This window comes from Micropterus salmoides, unplaced genomic scaffold (assembly GCF_014851395.1).
Source record: "Micropterus salmoides isolate LMB-PRFRI ecotype aquatic unplaced genomic scaffold, ASM1485139v1 Ms_hic_scaffold_19, whole genome shotgun sequence".
NCBI classification, from domain to species: domain Eukaryota; kingdom Metazoa; phylum Chordata; class Actinopteri; order Centrarchiformes; family Centrarchidae; genus Micropterus; species Micropterus salmoides.
The window spans coordinates 424426-445527 of record NW_024041039.1 but is presented as its reverse complement, the minus strand read 5'-3'; the positions used below and the strand labels follow the sequence as shown (position 1 = coordinate 445527).

At 48.5% G+C, this 21102-nt stretch overlaps 1 protein-coding gene and 1 pseudogene across 2 annotated transcripts; one reads left to right on the top strand and one right to left on the bottom strand.

Moving 5' to 3' along the window:
- Positions 1-853: 853 nt before the first annotated feature.
- On the top strand, positions 854-15123 carry LOC119910143 (F-box only protein 34-like). Of its 2 annotated transcripts, XM_038728563.1 has the most exons (3): positions 854-1087; positions 8055-8221; positions 11766-15123. In XM_038728563.1, exon 3 carries the CDS (start codon positions 11773-11775, stop codon positions 13777-13779), a length of 2007 nt encoding a protein of 668 aa, XP_038584491.1. In that variant the 5' UTR covers positions 854-1087; positions 8055-8221; positions 11766-11772; the 3' UTR covers positions 13780-15123. The 2 variants fall into 2 exon arrangements, with proteins under 2 accessions (XP_038584491.1, XP_038584492.1); XM_038728564.1 differs by lacking the exon at positions 8055-8221.
- Positions 15124-16617: 1494 nt separating this feature from the next.
- LOC119910766 lies at positions 16618-19201 on the bottom strand (annotated as a pseudogene).
- Positions 19202-21102: the final 1901 nt, after the last annotated feature.

Genomic DNA, 21102 nt, shown 5'->3' with positions numbered 1-21102 from the left:
GCTTTATAGTGCTGATAATTACTTTTTCATAAAGTATATAAATAGGTAATCATAAAAACATATTAAATAAATAACAACAATATGAACTAATAAAAGAGTATAAATAAAACAGAACAAGTTTAATGTACACGTGCTTTTCTGTTTGGGGGTAGTCTTAAGGAAGGAAGATGTTTGTTGTGATATAAACCCTTAATTTTACATTCAAATGTATTTATTTATTTATATTGATCCACAACAGAATGCAAAAGAATACAGGCTGCATCTCGCTCCACTTCATCCATCCATCCTCAACCGCATATCCTGAGTACAGTAGTTATATAAGAGACCATCGTTTGATTTTCATGAGATCTCAAATTAATTATGTCATTATCTCGGGAAAACAAAGTTTCTTGATCTCGAGATCTCAAGAAAATGATCCGGTTATCTTGTGAGAACAACATTTGTTATTTTGAGATAATGACATAATTGACTCGAGATTTAAAGAAAACAAATTTAATAAACTTGTTATCCTGGGAAAAAGGAGTAAACATAATGTATGGATGTATGGCCTCTTAGTACGGCGGTGTATGAGGGTCACATTAAGGAAAGAAAACTGAGGATGAAGATTTGTTTTGCATTTCGAGAATAAAGTTTAAATGACAAAATAAATGAAATATCTTCCTCCTCAATTATCTTTCCTTAATGTGACCCTAATACTCAGACATCATAAATGGAAGCCAAAATCAAACCTTGTGAAAGGAAATTCAAAACGGAAAGATAAATAAAGGTGTTCACATTTGAACGCCATCTTGTTTGACGTAGACGATCTTTGGCAGACTTGACTACGTCATGACGCAGCTGCTCCAGCCGCACGTCGCTGTTCTCGGTCAGTAGTTGTTAGTAAGTGAACAGGCAGGTTCAGCAGCAGCGGAGCTCCGTTCAAACCGAGATTTAACCTTTTAAAACATCATGTAATGAGCAGCTGACTGAAGGAGCCGACAGCTGGAGGGTTTCACGTTAACGTGACGAACCCGGGAACAAGAGTCCGGCGGTTCTGGTCGCTGCCAGCAGCTTTTTCTCCCGCGGACAGAGAGATTTCTTCCTTCAGGTTAGTTTGACCCTCGGCCTCTCCTGTTAGCTCTGCTGCTAGCTGCTGCTAGCTGCTGCCTGCCTGTCTGTCTGGGAGGAAACAAACACGGTCTTTACTGCGAAATCACTTTTGTTCTGTTGACATATCGACGCGCTGTTTTCCTTCCTCTCAGCCCTCTCTGGACGTTGGTTAGCCTCACAGGCTAGTCAGTTAGCCAGGTGTTTCATGGTTTCAGATGGCCGCAGCTAGTAGCATGCTAACTAGCGCCGTGGCTAGCGAAGTTTGTTGATTAGTTGTCGGGAAGGCAGCGCTGCTTGTTTGTTTGTTTGTTCCTTTGCTGAAAGGCGTCTCTTTGGAAGATTTAACAGACTGGGGCTTCACATTACCTGTCGTTTACCTGCTAAGTGCTAATTGTCATTAGCTGTCAGACAGTCTGGAGGTGAAGCAGAGGCCTCAGACTGAAGTTTACTGCAGCTATGTGAAGCTAGCTGGGCTGTTAGCTTCAGGCTAGCTGGGCTGTTAGCTTCAGGCTAGCTGGGCTGTTAGCTTCAGGCTAGCTGGGCTGTTAGCTTCAGGCTAGCTGGGCTGTTAGCTTCAGGCTGCAGGTTAGTCAGAGCTGGTTAACTCTGGAGGATTGAAACCAGCTGTGTGGATGCTAACCTGCAGTTATGATCATAGTAGACCCAAAACCAACAGAACAGCAGCTGCTGTCTTTAATAATCAATCGATTACCTTCAGATTAATCAGCTAATAGTTTAACACGTCCACCAAACGGCTGTGTGTGTTTTCAGTACGAGTGGTTCTGTCTGCATTCACATCCTGGTTCTGATCAGATTCAGCACCTGACGGTGAAACCCAGATGTTCTCAGGAGGACAGTATTGGATCGGTTCGTCGATTAGTCTTTAGCTATTAAAAGAATCATCAGCTGTTTTAATAATCGATGAATCTGTTTGAGTCCAGCTTCTTAAATGTGAACGTGTTCTGGTTTATTTCCTCCTCTATGACAGTGAACTGAATATATTTGGGTTGTGGGCAGAACAAGGCGTTAGAGGAGCTTTGGGAAACACTGATGGACATTTTATAAACTAAGCAACTGATGGATTAATGGACAGTGAAAATAATCGCTAGTTGCAGCTGTAGTCTGGTCTGAGTTTCTTCAGATCGAACTGTTTCATCGTTTCTACGTCTGTTTATCAGTTATGACGAGGCTTCAGTTTCTCTGCGTCCGGTCTCAGTAACGAGACATTTGAAGACGTCTCCTCAAACTCCTTTTCTGTACACAAATCAATTAATCATTTAAAAAAGAAAATAATCTGCAGGTTAATTAATAGTAAGTGTTGGTTGTCTCTTCTGTGAGGAGACGCTGGACGCTCAGGATCCATCTGCAGATTTGGTTGGTTCCTCAGCTGGTTGCAGGTTCATTTTCTGCTGATCAGCTTATTGATTAGTCAGTTGGATACGTGCTTTATCACCAGCAGGACTTTCAGTTCTGCGTGTGTTTTCACGTTCCTGTAGTTGCTTCCTGTAATTACTGATTGCTTCCTGTCTAGAGGTGAGAGGTTTCATTGATCGGTGATCAGCAGCTGCGTCTGCACAAACTCTTTGTAGCTGCACTTTGAACTTTGTCCTCTGAAAATGCAGAAGCTTAAATGCTGTGAGTTAAAGCTGTGTGAGTTTCTGTACGATCCTGAAACAAACTCAAATGTTTGTTTTTCTCTCACAGAGGTAAAATACTGAAGCATCCAACCCGCCTTTTAATAAACACGACTCTGCACACCTTAAACATGAGACGTTTCCACGACTCAGCAGATTCAGAGCTCAGGTTCAGTCTGACTGAAGCGGCGGCTGTTAGCCTGTTAGCAGTTAGCTTTGTTTACAGCGTCCGAGAGGCTGAACGTGACTCCACGTCTCTGTCAAACTGCTGCTGCTGTTGTCTTGTTGCTCAGTAACACTTTAGTTTACACGTCTGTCATTTTGTTGTAAACACGCTTCAGATGAGTGTCAGAGGGCGGGGCTGCAGCTCACTGATTAACCTTCTGATTATTTTCTACATGAACGATTCGTAGTTCACATAAACTCGTCTCAGTGACGCCTTACTGCTGAAGACCGCAAAGAAAAGCCGGGACCTGAAGAATCCCTTTGAGTTACAGTGACCTGATTATTTGTCTGTGTGGAGTCGGACCACCACGAGCCTCCAGACCAGCTTCAGGGTCCAGGTCTGTGGAGCTCTGCTGGAGGGATGAAGCACCACATGTCCTCTTGTTTCTAGACGGCAGCTTTATTTAATCAGGTGGTCTCGCTGAGATCCAGAGCCGAGTCCAGCAGAGAGACAGAACCAGAGGGCAGACTGCATCCCTTCGGCTGCAGAGCCTCGTCTCACACGCTGCAGGTGTGAAACAGAGATCAGGTGACTGTAAAGGCAAACCGCCAAGGCAGCGGCGAGCTCCTCTTTGCGCAGCTGCTTATTTCTGTGGTTATAAATGAAGCTCTAATTTCAGTGGAAATCTCTTTCCCCTGAGCCTCCTCAGCTGTTCTGTGTTTATATCTGGAGACGTTCGATCTGTCATCAGCTGATTCATCTGTAACCTGCGACGCACTCGTCCCTCTTCTTCAGCTCGATACCTGGGCTCTGGGCGCTGATCCGAGCCCAGCGTCCTGCTGACCGAGACCCGGTCCGGCCGTTTGAGTCAGTATCTGATGTCCTTGTCTATAATGAGTCGGTGGAGTTTTCCCTGCCGTCTGTGTTCGACCAGAGTTATCTTCTCCCCGAGCAGTCTGTCGATCACCTGACTGCAGTCTGATCAGCTGCTCGCTGATCGATAGTTTCTGCTTCACCGAATTCAGAGAGCGAGTCTGTTTCCGCAGACGTGCACTACGATCACATGCACGCTGTAATCCGTCCAGTCAGACCTGACGGGCGGTTTGACTCCAGCAGGTAGGCCTGCTGGGTGTGGCTCAGATTTGCTTCTGAATAAAGGAGATTTAAAGAATGTATCTTTGACAACACAGAACCACAGACAGGCGTGGGTTTGGGAAGATTTACTGAGAAACACGTGTGGAAAACAAGAAATGATTCAGAGAAACCTGCGCGTGTGTTCAGTCGTGTTCAGACAGGTGAGGTATGTCGGCACAGGTGAGCCTCTGCAGGCTGAAGGTGGATCATTAGCTGCTGTCTGCGTTGTTGGTCCCTCGCTCGTCTGTCAGTAACGTTGACTCGCTTTGTGGACGAGGAGATTTTCTCTAAATATACAAAGTAAGAGAAGGAAAAAAGTCAAGAATCAGAAATCTAAGATTGAAAAATGTGCAGTAAATAAATGGAGATAAAAAGAGCTGTTGAATGTTTGAAAGCAGGAGGATGTTCAAACGTGAACATTTCTACATCTGATTTATTGAAGCATCTGCTGAAGCAGCGACGTGAAACTTCCAGAAAGAAACTCCGGCAGCTGCCGCCACTGATGCTGGACTCGTCGGGAGCGAGCGGCGTTAACGAAACGTGTTCTAACTACTGAGTACTGCTCTATAAACAGGCTACACGTGCAGAAAAACAGCTGTTCAAAAGCCGGGGTTTATTTTATTTCAGCCGCTGGCGTTACGGCCAAAAATGTTCATTCGATATCGATAATTATCACGATAAATGTCAAAGCTAGAGTTTTGCTCCTGAGTGAAAATTGGAGAAACCAGATGGTTAATTATGTGGTTAAACTTTTCTTCATGGTCAGAAACGCTTGGTGCCAAGTCTGAGGGAGAACATTCAAAACTATTATGAGAAAATCTGTTTAAACAAATATAGTAAATCTTTTTTCAGTCAATAGAAATATTTTAATAAAAAAATTGCTAATTTGTTTGTGATTCAAATGAATGAAACCAAATATATGTTGACGATATATTGAACATTTGTTATATTGTGATAATGATCATTGTGTTTCTGCCGGTGGGAAACGTTAGGCTGAATCCTTTGTAAAAACCATAATTATCACGCTCACCGCCACATATTGATGTTCTATTTTTTTTACTAGGCGTATTTAAAATCTAATTATATTGTGCAACACCCTTCTCTCTGTGAGAGCTCGCTGTGTCTGCTGGGATGTGGACACGCTTTCAAACCGCCGTCTGATAGGCTGTTACCTGCCGCGTGTGTCCAGGTTAAACCGGTTTGGTTGGTCGGCTAAAGAACCCGTTCCTCTCTACACAGACAGAGTTTGGTGTTTTCCCAGCATGCCTTGTGGTTGAGGCAGTGGAGGGTGTGGTCGTCTGGCTGGAACAGTCTGTTGTTACTGAGGAACTGAGCCTGTTTCACTCTGACCAATCACAGGCCACGCAGAGCTGTAAACACGGTCACATGACTCAGACAGCTGCTAACTTCCATAAAGCAGCTGCTGCTGTTGTCGTGAGACTAAAAGCAGAACGGTCTGACACACTGCATCCATTTCCCATAATGCACCTGCATCAGAGCCGGCTGCCTGTAAACAGGCTCATCTGTCAAACGCCTGCAGTTTGTGTCAGAGACGTTTATTATACATGTGACTCCTAAACATGATTGGACGACAGCGGGAGGTCAGGGGTCAGAGGTCATAGAGTCGAGGCTGTAAAGGTCAGGGGGCGGAGCTTTTCTCAGCTCCTTTTTAAAGCTTAATTACAGCTTCCCCGGGGGAGCGAGGGATTCTGGGTGCAGAACCTGCTGACTCTCTGTAGGAGAGAGACAGGTGGGTGGAGTTGACCAATCAGAGCTGACTTCCCCGTAAACCTCTATAACAGACAGCCAATCAGATGATTTGAACACCTCGCCCTGCCTCCGTCAGAGCGCTGACTGCAGAGACACGAACCAGGACGTGATCTGGAACACCTGGACCACCAGATGGATTGTTGCCAGGTGTCTCTGCTGAGGCCTGTTCCCAGAATGCATCATTGTAGGTAAAGGGCGGTAATGGAGTTTTGTGATTTGTCAGGTGACGCTAAAGTATTTCATGATTTCTCCACCTGACTCTGCGCTCTGTGTTGGCCAATCACATCCCGGCAGGTAGAACAGACAGGTGAAACGCATGTAGCGTGTTCAGAACCCGTCAGACTGCTTCCTGTTTGACCTCCTCTCTGGTAACCTGTAGCTGTCAGTGCCCAATCCGTACCGCCGGCCTGATCCGCTCTGCACATGCTCAGAAGTGGTTCTGTCAGTCAAAGAAGGTCACCGCAGATCTGCCTGCTCAAAATGATCCAACTAAATCTTTCAAATCAAGATAACAAAGTGTTTTTTAATCTCTGGAGATGAAACTGTTCACTGTGATTAACAGGAAAATACTTTAGAAATGAAAAACCTGATTTCTAACAAAGGAGGCTAACGCTAGCTGCTAGCGACGGCTGCACAGCTGTAGGGTTAGCCGGTCGACGTGCAGACAGTCGCTGACTCAGGTTTAGGCCCACCCCCCTGTGATGCTTAGGGTTAGGGGGAGGGGCTTTGGGAAGCTGTCAACGCCTTTTATACTAACATAGCTAGCTACCTAGCTAGCTACTAGCGCTTCCGGTCTAGACAGGGCGTCTCATCCGGACGCTGAAGGGTAGCTCTGACATCAAATAACGCTTTGTCAGCCTTTCTGTAAGCGTCAGTATTTGACGCCCTGAGATGAGAACAGACAGCAACACAGGAGTAATTATGAACAGGCACATTCGTGGAAACGTCTTTCAGACAGGACCACTTTTGCACATGTGCAGGGATCCGGCAGGCAGCACGGCGACACACAGCGCTGTGGCGTTTCATCACAGCTGATCAGCATTCCAGACCTTTTGATTAGCTGCTGCCTTATATAGACAGGAGGAGAGAGTTCTAGCAGCTGATTGGCTCCTTGACTGAAACACACACACAGTGTAAGCAGAGCTGAGTCTGACAGCAGCTGCTGGACAAACACACACACACACTGAAACAGGAACCAACGTGTTTCCGTGACGTTATTCTGGTTTCAGATCAGTTTCAGCTCATCTCTGTGAAGGTCAGGGCTGGAACACGAACGTCCCCGGTCTGTCGTGGTAGTAACAATAATAATAAAATTTGTCAGGCTACCGGATAACCTCTCTCTCTGTGCGTCTCTGCAAAATGCTAAAATGTTTCGCCAAATATACTTTGGCCGCTGCTGACGTACCTGGGCGGCCCGCCACAGTATGCGGCTGTATATCTTGTAAACATTACACATACACCTGTTTTAGTGTCTTTCAGCTGCGTGTGTCAGGTGACTGTCATATATGAGTTAACGTGCTTACTTTAGGTACCCGTCTAATGTAAATGAGAGCGTGTGCCGTGTTGCATGAGAATATGTGTTGAGAGTACAGTTGGATTTATACTCCTGCGTGCGGCGCTACGCATGTAGCCGTGCATTTATACTTGTGTGTCGGTGTGTCCGTCATTCTCCAGTTACACCGCCAAACGCTAGTCGGCGCTACAGCGTCCGCTTTGTTGACTTTTGCCGGCCGAGCAGGCTAACTTGTGGTGTAGCGCTCCGCTAACGTGCACGGGAGTAAAATCTTTTCAGATGTTCTCGACTGAGTGGGTCACGAGAAGATATTTAGGGACTGAAAAAAGATTCACTAGTCATATATTTTGAAAACAGTTTTGAATGTTCTACCTCAGACTTGTGAAGTTTGGCATCAAGTGTTTGAAAAGTTTAGCCAAACAATTAACCGTCTGGTTTCTTCAATTTCACTCAAAATTTGATGGTTACCGTGACGATTATCGATGTCGAAAGATATGAAACTTTTTATCGTGATATCATTTAGGATGACGTCGAGGCTGAGAAGAGGGAGTCCGCAGGTTTGTACATTTTATAGATGCACAACACGCTGGGCCGCTTCCTGCTCGGCTCGCTCTGATTGGCTGCTGAGGGTTCTGATCAGAGTTTCAGGTGATGAACAGGACGGTTTGACGTTGTGACGCAGCGTCATGTGTTTTCTAATGAATCTGAGCCGGTTTGATTAATAATGTCAACGTGTGTTTTCCTGCAGCGTTTGCGTCCTGAGGGGGCGGAGCCAGAGCTGGATTGGTTTCCTGTCTGGGAGGAGTCACAGCGAGCGTCTGAAAGATGTGAAACTGAAGGATCAGTGGAGCTGTCACTCAAACCAGGAACACGCCCCCTTCCACCACCAGCAGCCTATCAGCACGCAGTCTGGAGGTAAACCTGCTCTCTAACATCGAGACGTGAACAGAAACTCAGAAACCAGACTGTTGGTCTGAAAAGTGAATCATCAGTGTTACACAACGAACTGTCTCCCTGCACGGAGCCCCAGACTTCATACACCACAGCGGTGCCTTACTGCTCTGAAGCAGAGACAAGGGACTCTGATAGACTCTGAGGGACTCTGAGGGACTCCGGTAGACTCTGAGGGACTCCGGTAGACTCTGAGGGACTCTGAGGGACTCCGGTAGACTCTGATAGACTCTGAGGGACTCCGGTAGACTCTGAGGGACTCCGGTAGACTCTGAGGGACTCCGGTAGACTCTGAGGGACTCTGAGGGACTCCGATAGACTCTGAGGGACTCCGGTAGACTCCGATAGACTCTGAGGGACTCCGGTAGACTCCGATAGACTCTGAGGGACTCCGGTAGACTCTGAGGGACTCTGAGGGACTCCGATAGACTCTGAGGGACTCCGGTAGACTCCGATAGACTCCGATAGACTCTGAGGGACTCCGGTAGACTCCGATAGACTCTGAGGGACTCTGAGGGACTCCGGTAGACTCTGAGGACTCTGAGGGACTCCGGTAGACTCTGAGGGACTCCGGTAGACTCTGATAGACTCCGATAGACTCTGAGGGACTCTGAGGGACTCCGGTAGACTCTGAGGGACTCTGAGGGACTCCGGTAGACTCTGAGGGACTCCGGTAGACTCTGAGGGACTCCGGTAGACTCTGAGGGACTCTGAGGGACTCAGACGCAGGCTGAAACCTGACGTCTCTGTTAACGGACGTTCAGCGAGTTTAGCTGCCGCTGCAGGCGAGACGTCAGCACGCCGACTGGCAGCCATTAGGATTACACAAGCTGGGCCAGTCATAAAGGTCAGAGGTCACCCAGCTGTCAGAGTGAAAGAGTTTATTACAAAGAGCTGATGTTCGTGAACATCATTCCTCAGTGTCAGGGTCACGTGACCCTGCTCGGGTCAAAGGTCAGAGAAACCCTCACGAAGCAGCCTGAGCGATCGTCAGACGATCAGCTGCTTAATCAATGAGTCAGTCAGCTCGTTAATCATTAAATCAATAATCAGCCTCTCTGCGCGGACACGTCACTCAGTTAATCAGTAACAGCTGCAGTGATGTCAGATTTCTGATCGAGCTCTCAGTTAGAGGAGGAATAGGTGGGCGTGGCCCAGCGAGCGTGGCGCGTCGGAAACGCACGTCGTCAGCTGAGGCCCTGAGCCAGGTGTGTCACGCTCCTAAGCTCCACCCACATTCCCTCTCCTGCTTTAAGCAGTAGAAGGAGGGGAGAGAACGTCAGTGTCGAGAAGAACGTTCTGCAGGAACCAGGAGAGGCGTGAGAGGAGGTTCTGTGGCGCCGGGTGTGTCTTTGGGAACGGGTCCGACCTGAGAGCAGCTGATGTAACGCTGCTGCGCCGTGTGTGCGTTCATGATGATGTCATCCTGTAGTTAAACGTGTGTGTGTGTTTCTGCGCGTGTGTGGAAACAAAGACGTCTCTGAGGAAAGGAGGTGAGGAAGAAGGAAAGGAGGGCTGAAGGAGAGGAAGTGTCAGGAGGCAGAAACGGTGGCTGTGATAGGCTGAGACAGCTGTCAATCAAAAGCTCCCAAAAAACAGGTTCAAATATTTAACTAAGAGATATCACCGTGAAACCTTCCTGCTTAATTACTCTCATTAAGACAATATTTATTTGCATTACAGGTTTTCTGAAATCTTATGTTTAAATATGCAAATGAGGCAGTATCTCATTAAATATGCGCTAATTTGAGCTGAAATCTGAACTCTGGATTAAGTCGGGTTCAAAATGATTTTGCTGAGGGAGCCTGGATATCTGTCAACATCTGTCATTCTGTCATTTTCTCATGTTTTGGAATAAAATGTCTAATAATTTAGGCTGCGAATGACAGGCCCTTAGTCCGGCCCCAGGGCCCCAGGGCCCCGGGGCCCGACCCCCGAGTCCAGGCCCGCGTGTTAGCTATGATATGAAAATAGGCCCTTAGTCCGGCCCCAGGGCCCGACCCCCGAGTCCAGGCCCGCGTGTTAGCTATGATATGAAAATAGGCCCTTAGTCCGGCCCCGGGGCCCGACCCCTGAGTCCAGGCCCGCGTGTTAGCTACGATATGAAAATAGGCCCTTAGTCCGGCCCCAGGGCCCGACCCCCGAGTCCAGGCCCGCGTGTTAGCTATGATATGAAAATAGGCCCTTAGTCCGGCCCCAGGGCCCGACCCCCGAGTTCAGGCCCGCGTGCTAGCTATGATATGAAAATAGGCCCTTAGTCCGGCCCAGGGCCCGACGCCCGAGTCCAGGCCCGCGTGTTAGCTACGATATGAAAATAGGCCCTTAGTCCGGCCCCAGGGCCCGACCCCTGAGTCCAGGCCCGCGTGTTAGCTACGATATGAAAATAGGCCCTTAGTCCGGCCCCAGGGCCCGACCCCCGAGTCCAGGCCCGCGTGCTAGCTACGATATGAAAATAGGCCCTTAGTCCGGCCCCAAGGCCCGACCCCCGAGTCCAGGCCCGCGTGTTAGCTATGATATGAAAATAGGCCCTTAGTCCGGCCCCAGGGCCCCAGGCACGTAAACAAGTGGGGCTTAGCATGCTAACATGAGCTGAACACAGCTGAGGGGCAGAGACCAGCTGTGTCCAGTGAAACCAGTAAAACCAGTCTGACAGAGAGACATGGCACTGTCCTGAGTCTCTACCTGTCCTGAGTCTCTACCTGTCCTGAGTCTCTACCTGTCCTCTACGTCCTCCTCTTTCTATGGCCAGGCGTGCGTTCAGGGTGAGGCGTTCACAGGGTGAGGCGTTCAGGGTGAGGAGTTCAGGGTGAGGCGTTCAGGGTGAGGCGTTCAGGTGCCGTGGAACTCTCTAATTGGTTTGCTAATTCATTGATATATAGGTTGAAGAGAACTGGACTGAGATTGAATCCCTGCCTTGCTCCCCGGCCCTGAGAGAAGAACAATGTGTTTGTTTCCAGTCTTTATGGCACATTCACTTCTTTTTCCTCCAATTGGAATCAACAAAACAGGGTTAGGTTATTATATTATTACCTTTCTGTTCTTAATGTTTAATTCTCTCTGTCTCTGTCTGTCTGTCTCTCTCTGTCTGTCTGTCTCTCTCTCTGTCTGTCTGTCTGTCTCTCTCTCTCTCTCTGTCTCTGTCTGTCTCCTTCTCTCTGTCTGTCTCTCTCTCTGTCTCTGTCTGTCTCCTTCTCTCTGTCTGTCTCTCTCTCTGTCTGTCTGTCTCTCTCTCTGTCTGTCTGTCTCTCTCTCTCTCTCTGTCTCTCTGTCTCCTTCTCTCTGTCTGTCTCTCTCTCTGTCTCTGTCTGTCTCCTTCTCTCTGTCTGTCTCTCTCTCTGTCTCTGTCTGTCTCCTTCTCTCTGTCTGTCTCTCTCTCTGTCTGTCTGTCTGTCTCTCTGTCTTACTGTCTCTCTCTCTGTCTGTCTGTCTCTCTGTCTCTCTCTCTGTCTCTCTCTCTCTGTCTGTCTCTCTCTCTCTCTCTCTGTCTGTCTCTCTGTGTCTCTCTCAGGACCATCATGCACCTGAAGTCGTACCCGCTTGTGCGCTCAGAGCTGCGTCTGGACGTGTCTCCGCAGAGCGGCGTGTTTGTGAGCCAGCAGGTGAGAACCTGCAGCAGTAACCGTGGCAACATCAGCAGCAGCAGCCGCCGCCCGTTCAGCGTCCTCTCCACTAACACACTGCGCCGCGGCAACGCCACAAGCAGCACCGTCAGCAGCGTGGCATCGCTCCGACTGAAGGCCCCGCCCAGCGCCGCCCTGCAGCTGCTCCCCCCGCCGCCGGGATGTGAAAACGACACGCTCAGACTATACCGGACCGCCACGGAGGACGGCGACGCCCCGCTGGACATCTGGAACGTCATCAAGCCCGGACACGTTCGCGAGAAGATCGCCATCTTTGCTTCAGATGGTGAGCGGACCGACGGCGGCAGGGACAGCGAACGCACCTCGACCAGCAGCTCCGGCAGCCACGACAGGACGGCGGCAGAGTGTACAAACCACGGCGCCATGTCGGGGCTGTTACGGGCGGTGAAGGCGAAGGGAAGCTGGGAGGAAAACTGCAGCGCCAAACGCCGCCGCAGGTCTGGAAACAACCAGAACCTCCAGCAGGACCAGAGGACCCAGGTCCTGGACACGCAGCAACACGCCGACAAACCGTCTCCACGGCACTCGGACTCGACCCCTCTGGCGGCCGGCCAGCGTGGAGACGAGGCGGTGACGGAGCAGAAGGTGTCTGTGGGGGAGATGGTGGCGTTCCTGGAGCAGAGAGCGAGCGAGCAGCAGCCAGACTCCAAACCTCAGCTCGCCCTCCAGAGGAGCTCCACCAGCATCACGCTGTCCAGAGCCCCGCCCCCAGAGGTCAGGGAGGGGTCAGAGGTCAGGGGGGAGGAGCCGGAGAGCATCAAGGTGTCAGACATGGTGGCCAAGCTGGAGTCGGAGTGTCTGAGGAGGAGGACGGAGGGAGACCTGTCCAGGAGCAACAGCCTGAGGAGGACGGTGGGACGAGTCCTGCTCGCCGCTGGTTACCTGAGCCCCGCCCCCTCACAGCCTTCGTCCCCATCATTGATGATGTCATCGTCGTCTTCACTGTCATCACTGCCGGGAGCTCAGAATGCGGGCAGGGAGCCAATCAGCAGGTCAGAAACACCTGCCTCAGCTCCGACCACGCCCCTCCCCTCAGGCGAGGCTGCGGTCGAGGCTCAGGAGGCCGGGGGGGCGGGAGGTCTGGAGACGCAGAGCGCCGTCACAGAGACAATGACGGGAGCCCCGCCCCCTTTGCCTGAGAAGGCGGAGCCTCTGCCAGGCTTGTTGTTCTTGTCTTGTGCTGCCTCAGAGACTCTCCCCCACACAGACTCTGAGCCCCGCCCCCCACGCCACAGGACGACCCTTGACCTGGAGCCTGCCCCATCTAAGCCCCGCCCCCCTTCCGCTCGTGAGTCTGGCAGCCAATCAGAGAAGAGGAGGAGACGGAGAAAGGCTGACCGCGGTCGACAGGAGGCGGTTATCACGACGCCTCCCTGCTCCGGCGTGGCGCCTCTGGGGCGGCGAGCGTCGGTGTCGCAGGACTTCCTGCAGATGCGTCAGCGGCTGCAGCAGCTGCTGGAGCCGCTGGAGCCGCAGCCGTACCTGTCGGTGCTGCCGCACCACCTGCTGGTGAAGATCTTCCTGCTGCTGCCCACGCAGAGCCTCGCCGCGCTCAAGTGCAGCTGCAGCTACTTCAAGTTCATTATCGACAACTACGGCGTGCGGCCCGCCGACTCGCTCTGGGTGTCCGACCCCCGTTACCGCGACGACCCCTGCAAACAGTGCAAGAAGCGGTACGGCCGCGGCGACGTGTCGCTGTGCCGCTGGCACCACAAGCCGTACTGCCAGGCGCTGCCCTACGGCCCCGGGTACTGGATGTGCTGCCACGGCGCCCACAGGGACGCGCCCGGCTGCAACGTGGGTCTCCATGACAACCGCTGGGTGCCGGCATTCCACAGCATCAACGTGCCGATCTACAGGCGGGGCCGCGCCGACGACTGAGCCTGTGTTAGAGACTGCTCCCATGATGCAACAGCAGCTCAGAGCTACCTGACTGGGTTCAGCTCAGTTTGAGGAAATTTAAAAGTAAACGACAACAAACAGTTTGTTCTGGAGCCGCGTTGCTTCACGCTGTCGCTCAGCAGGTGGCGCCCCCTGCTGCTCCGCCCGCTTCCTCACAGCCGTTCAACAAGTTGTTCTCACGCTGTCAGTCGTTTATCTCGTTAGCGGCCTCGCGTTAGCGGCTGCTCGTTGGCGGCCTCGCGTTGGCGGCTGCTCGTTAGCGTTAGCTGGAGGCAGGAAGTGTCTCTGCCAGGACTCTTCTCCTCCGTCTGCAGCGAGTCTGACATCAGCGGATTAACTGAAACGTGTTTTCTCGTGTCTGTAAAAATAAAAACTAACCATGAAAGGTTCTGTGGAACAAATATAAACGGCTCAGATCAACATTAACGCTAAACGGGAAGTTTCCCGCCCTTTACTGGCGGCGGCTCAGTTAACCCTCGGTTGTCGACGCAGAGAAGCCGAATAAATGACGAGACTTTTCGAAAACAATATAAAGCTCACAAACTGACGGCTTTGTTCACTCGGCCTCCTCGTCATCTACACTGATGACTTCCTGTCTCTCCTCTCTGGCGGCGGCGTGATTTCCTCGCATGAATTAGGAAGCGCCGCAAAGTGGCAGCAAACAAACCGTCTTTGTGTTTCCGCGCGGACACAAACGGGCTGAGGTTAGTTTGACGATCGTCAGCTGGACACCTGCGTTCACCGGTGCTCCCATGATGCACCACGAGATCAGGTGTCCTTTAAACAAGCTTGTCGTTTGATGTTCAGCATGATGCGTTTAAAAACCAGCAGAAAAATCAGAATCTGCAGCTTTTATCTGTTTAATTTAAATATAAACTGTTGGGCTAAAGGTGATCGTGACGATCTGTTCTGTGTTCTGACGGTCGCTCTGTGTTCACCTGTGAGGAGGCGGAGCTTCAGTGGGCGCCATCTTGATGAGCAGAAATGAATCTGCAGTAGCTTTTATCTGCACCTTGTTTGTGTTTACATTTGTACATAAATCATAAAGAGTTTATGAGTTTGAACGAGGATCCTTCTTCTGGTCGTGACCTCGTGTTTCTTCGATCAGCGGAGTGATAATCACCTGTGGCGAGGAGGAAACGTGGCCTTGAGTCTCGGAGACGATGCAATATTAGAAAGTGACTGACTATAAAAAAGAAAGAAACGACCTTTGACCTTCAGAGATTTTAGTTTGTTTTTTTAAGGGTTTGTTGTTTTTCTGTCTGCCGGCGGTTTCTCTGTTGAAAAGATGTTTTGCTTTAATAAAGTGCTTTCTCATTGGTTCCTGTTTGGCTCGTCTGTTGCGTCAGCGACAGGTTTTTCTGTTCATGTTACAGAGTTTGAGTTTAGAAAACATCTCGGTGCGACATTTAAATGATTATGCTGTGATCTTTGCAGCACCACAGTATTTTATTTAAAATGATATGTTTACACACACTGTTGAAAATGCAGCAGTGCATATTGTGATTTGGATGAATTGTTCAGCCTTAGTTGGAATCATGTCAAAGTAAAAAACAACAGGAACAAAGTGTAACAGGAAGGTTTCAGTGACATCTAGTGGTGAGTGCTGTGAACTACAAGCAGCTTCTCAGTCACCGCTCAGCCCTCCTTTGCAAGCGACTGCTTCTGAGGCTCGGGGTCCGGCTGGTACATTTACTTCATACTAAGGTAATAAAAACATTATGTCAGGTCTTTGTCCACCTCTGAAATCACAGGTGTGGATCTTATATTGTTTCTGTCACTAGATCCTCAGAAATGTTACACACTAAACCTTTAATGGATTTTCTAACTCTTGTTTGAGGGATAATCACGCTCTTAGGTTTGGAACTACAGCTCCCATAATGCTTTGGGAAAACAGGACGTGGAGCCATGTGTTCAGTAAGTGAGTTAGCTGTGGGCTACAATGTTTTATAGCCAATATGTGTTTCCAATTCGTCAAACTGGCCGAGTCACCTGTTAGCAGTCAGCATCAGGGGTGGGATTCGCAGGGAACATAACGATAACGTCACAATCTCATATCATCTCAATATATCGCTAGACCATCCTCAAATGATTAAACACGATATCTATGAATACAAAATGCATGAGAAAAAGTTTCCTCTATTTATTTGCTGTAAATCCAAACTGTTGTCTGTAAATTAAAACTACAGAGCAGCTATGAAATCATGCAGAGCTAATATCACATTATATTGATAAGTGTTGAGTGACACGGCGCCCTGTAGCTTTAGGGTGTTTCGGGTTTGAGTTTTGACCCTTTGGGGTTGCCGTAGCTGGTCTGTGTGTGTGAAGCTCTTTTTTTTTATTCACACACAGCTCAGGAAACATGTACTTTAAGTATTTGCACAGTATGTCACTCAGGATTAAGCTCGTGAAGCAAACATTTTGCTGATGCTAATGTCGTTAGCACGTTAATGTCCCCATTATACGTTGTGCTATTTTTATTTTTTGTATCGCTATGATGGAAGATCGACACACGTGTTGCTGGATTTCTTGGCACAGCATGGATGTACAGACTGAAGTAAAAAACATTCTCAGGAGGTTCTGCAGCGTCTCTGGATTCTAGATGTTTGCTCTGGACGTCAGATCGTGAAGTCACGCTGAATGATTCGACGTGTGTTTCACATCTGAGCACGTTTATCTGTCAAAGTTTTAACATTTGTTTCTGGATTTTGCTTCTTCACACCTGAACTCGACGGCACGTCCTCTGCGGGTCGAGTGTCTCCTCACAGATGTCGCCTCGCATCATCTTCAGATGTTTAAATCAAACAGACTTCAGTCTCTGCAGAGGTTACAACTTTATTTATTTCACAGCAGCTTCGTGTCATTTTCATTCTTTCACTTGATTTACCCAAACCCAGTCGTGATGTCACCGTGACATCATGCAGCTGCTGTGATGTCACGTCGACCCCGAGACCTCGGACAGCGTCTCCAGCAGCTGGAAGTAGTTGTACTTGATGTCGTACTCCATGTCGTACCAGAAGTTCACTGCAGCAGAGACACAAACACGACCGCCGAATAACTGACGCCATTAGTTTCAGATCCGCATCCGAGATCCTTGGACGTAGTTTTTAAAATGTGGACTGGTGGGGGGGCAGGAGGTCTTTATAGTGTTTATATAATGTGGGTTTTTCATATTGTGACGTGTTAAACCATCAGATTCTGTGACCTGCAGTGTTGGACTCCTTTAAGTAAAAGTATTTACATAACATTAATTTACATTACATGTTAAAGACCTGTTATGCTTTTCATTGTTATAATGATGGATGTTCATGTTCAACATGGCCAAAGGTTCAAATAATGAGGTCAAAGTATTTATCAGAAATCCCTGTGAGCAAAAACCTCGCTGGTCCGTATATGGTCATGTGCTCCCACGGCAACGCTCAGTCTGCCCGTTCCACCCAGCGACAACATGCTTCAGGTCTCGGCCAATCAGAAGACAGTGGGCTTTGAGGGGGGGGGCTTAAAGAGACAGGAGCATCTACAGCTCGTTTCAGACACAGGCTGAAATGAAGGCCTACGTGAAGAGTCAGTATGAGACAGAAATAACTTTTTTGAATCATGCAAAGCTGCCATACAGGAGTCACAGAGCTACAATATAGGGCTGGAAATCAGAATAATTGGTCTCCTTTAAGTTATAGAAGTATTACCAGCTCAAGTACTAAAGTAAAATCAGCCTGGGACTGTTATTAAAATCATGCTCACACAATGACTCATCAGTACTGAAAATATTACTTGTTAAATGTATTAAATAAATCAGCCTGATTCTCTGCAAAAATTAGTACTTTAAGTCATTTTAGTTGGTAATAATTTTATACTTTTAGTTCATAGGATTTTAAATGCAGGATTTTACTTGTAATTAAGTCATTTTACACGCTTGTACCAAGTTGTACCTGCGTTCTCTCTAGCAGTTAACATGAATTACAGATGCACCTTGCTAATCAAGCTAGCTAGCGCCGCCCTCAAAGTCCAAATATGGTCACGTCTGGTTTTCTAAAAACAAAAACAGTAGTCCACAAACCAGCCGGTGACGTCACTGCGGCTACGCCCACCTCGCTTATACCATCTGTGGTTGGTATTTAAACTGAGTACTTCGGATCCGAGTACTTCTTCCTGCAGGTCACAGAACCTGACGGGTCACCAAATACAGTGTAACACCGGCTCCAAAACAGGAAGCGAGTGTGGACGAGGTAAAAACCTGTCCTGTGGTGCGTTCAGGTGTCTGTACCTGCGATGCAGCCGTGGGACTGCTGGACGTGGAACCACAGGGACGGCAGGTACAGCATCTCCGGCCTTCACGCTGCAGCGGAGCGGCCGCGCTCTCCGGTACTGCGGGTACCGGTCAAGGTCCGGGTCCAGAGGGTCCAGAGGGATCCACGGGACCTGTGGGGGGGAGGCGGGAGGAGGGTTAGGGTGAAATGTGTTTTAAATAGAGCAGGGAGCGTTGACATTAACAGACACCTGAACGCACCTTCTCAGAGTCGCTTTGATCGACGACCTCAAACTCGCCGTCGTCCCGCTGACGGTAGACAGCAGGCTGATACGCACCTGACACACGGAGACGGTTACTATGGTTAGCAGGGGATTACACGGAGCTGTTAGCGGTGGATGGGTTGCTATGGTTACCGTAGGGGATGAAGGGGCGGTCTGGGAGGCAGCAGGACGAAGTTCTTCTCTCCAGAAATCACACAGTACAGGTTCTCATAGTGGTCTTTGTGCACTGACGCAGAAACACACACAGTATTTATTCACGTTATGTGTTTACGTTAAACACACAGCCGGGCGTGTTGTGTTCAGGTCTTACTGGACGTGACGGCGCTCGCCTCTCCGAGCCAAAAATTCACAGCATCTGGTAACTTCCCTGAAGGGAGAAGAAAGATGTGCATCACAAAGAGCTTTCACACGTACGAGGAATTTGTTTTGGTGATCAGGTTGTTACACGTAGACATAAACATACAGCTGACATAAAGAAATAAATATGGAATAAACAGAAGTAATATAGAACAATGTGCAGATGTTTCCGTGTGTGTATTACTCCGGGTTTGTGTTGTGCAGACATGTTACAGACTTTGACAAACATTTTATTCATAAATATTTTTATGAATATATAAATATTTACTCTAAATGCTAAAATACTGGAATCAGCTATTATTATTTTTTCACCCTTCCGGTTGGTTACAGGTAAGAACCCAGACGACGTGAGCTCAGTGTTCTCAGACCACCACATGCTTCACTAGTGACAAAAAATGCATCTTTATTTTACGCTGTATTATTTACAACATGTTGTTGTTGTTGTTGTTGTTGTGTGTTGTTGTTGTTGTTGTTGTTGTTGTTGTTGTTGTTCCCCTCCGGGCCGCTGGCGGCAGCACCGAGCTCACGGCTCTAATGAGGCGCCATCTTGGATCCTGCAGGCTCGTCTCAGAGCAGATTTCAGCCGCGCTCCTCCTCTTTAAGTTGACTTTAAATACTTTCCAACAAGTCCACGTCCACCTGAAACCGCCTGAAGCGTCCCCGAAGAGGTGGACTTTAACCCGGCGGGTTTGTTTTGGTGTCGCTTTGCTCGCAGAGGAAGATTCTGGACGTTAAAGTCCGGAGCTGGTCTCTCGTGAAGCAGCTAGCGGAGACATGCAGCACCGCTGCAGCCGCTGCGCCGCTCCGATCCAGAGACAAGCTAAAGGCTACAAGCGGAAGTCCCTGTTATCCATCACCGACCTGAGGAGCGCGCACAGACTCTTCCCGGACCTGAACCCGCAGGAGGCGTTTTCTGTTTCTCCTGCGTCCGACACGTTTATCAGAACACGAAGAAATGTGGGAAGAAGCGGGTTTATGTGGACCCTCATCCCCCGACCCGCCCGGCCCCTCCGGCCCGGCCCGCCCCCTCTGCCCCGGGGGACCCACCTCCTCCCAAAAAGCTCAAGAGGAGACTCCGAACTGCGCTGAACGAACATGACTACGCGTCCCGGGACCCGGCGCCCTCCGCGCGGACCGAACCCCCGCAGGGTCGGCGGGTCCGCCGCGGGCCGATCTCTCAGGTGTGCGGGTACCTGCGGAGGAAGAACTTCACCTGCGCGCTGAACAGACTGCTGCAGGTGTCCGGCTTCAAGGAGGCTCTGATCCGGCTGTGTGGGAAACTCATCTCCACCGAGGTGAGACCAGATACACCAGAGCGGCTGATCCAGACCAAACCGCTCAGAAGGATCACATTAGAAAACTGCTGAAATGCAACGTGTGAAAGGAGCTGAAACACAGAAACGATCAGCTAGAAAGAGTCCAGTCATTAATTAATTAAAGGGATGATATTAAATTGGTGCAGAAACATTTGGCAGAATGCAGAAATGAAGTGTTTAAAGATGAAATTTTCCCGCCTGTATCTCAGCACTGAGGATGTCTTTAAAACACTCTGTCCTGTCTTCACTCCCCTGATCTGAGCCCCTGTGTCCCCCCCACTTTACTAGTAAAAGTACTGCATTGAAAATGCTACTTAAGAAAAAATATAATCAGGAAAATGTATAAAAGGTATTAAAAGTACTCGATGCTGAAAACCGGCCCGTGAATATATATTGCACATTAGATTATTATTAATCCCTTCTGCATTCATGTGAAAGCAGAATTTTAGCTGCTGCAAGTTGTTGAGGTGAACTGCTTATTTTCTGATTATCGTCTCCATTTAAAGACTGTAAAAATTCTGTAAATAGAGTTTTGTGCGAAAAGGGAAAAAAGGAGCCAGAAACACAGAAATAACAGAGTGAACTGAACATTAACACGTGAAGAGCAGTTTTCACGGTTTACTGATATTTTAATGGACCAAACATCAAGAAAATAACTTTCAGATTAATAAATAATGAAAATAATCCTGTAGGGCCAGAGTCGCAAATCTGAAGACAGAGAACAAGAGGATGATTAAGTTGTTCAGAAAATAGCTGATATTCAAACGTGTATAATAATGTAGTAATAACTATATTGACGCAGTAATGACTATATTGATGCAGTAATGACTTATATTGATGTAGTAATAACTATATATTGACGCAGTAATGACTATATATTGATGCAGTAATGACTATATATGATGTAGTAATAACTATATATTGACGCAGTAATGACTATATATTGATGCAGTAATGACTATATATTGACGCAGTAATGACTATATATTGATGTAGTAATGACTATATATTGACGCAGTAATGACTATATATTGACGCAGTAATGACTATATATTGACGCAGTAATGACTATATATTGACGTAGTAATGACTATATATT

What these genes read in the sequence shown, in the direction of transcription:
- LOC119910143 (XM_038728564.1), top strand. Translation starts at nt 11,773, where the DNA reads ATGCACCTGAAGTCGTACCCGCTTGTGCGCTCAGAGCTGCGTCTGGAC.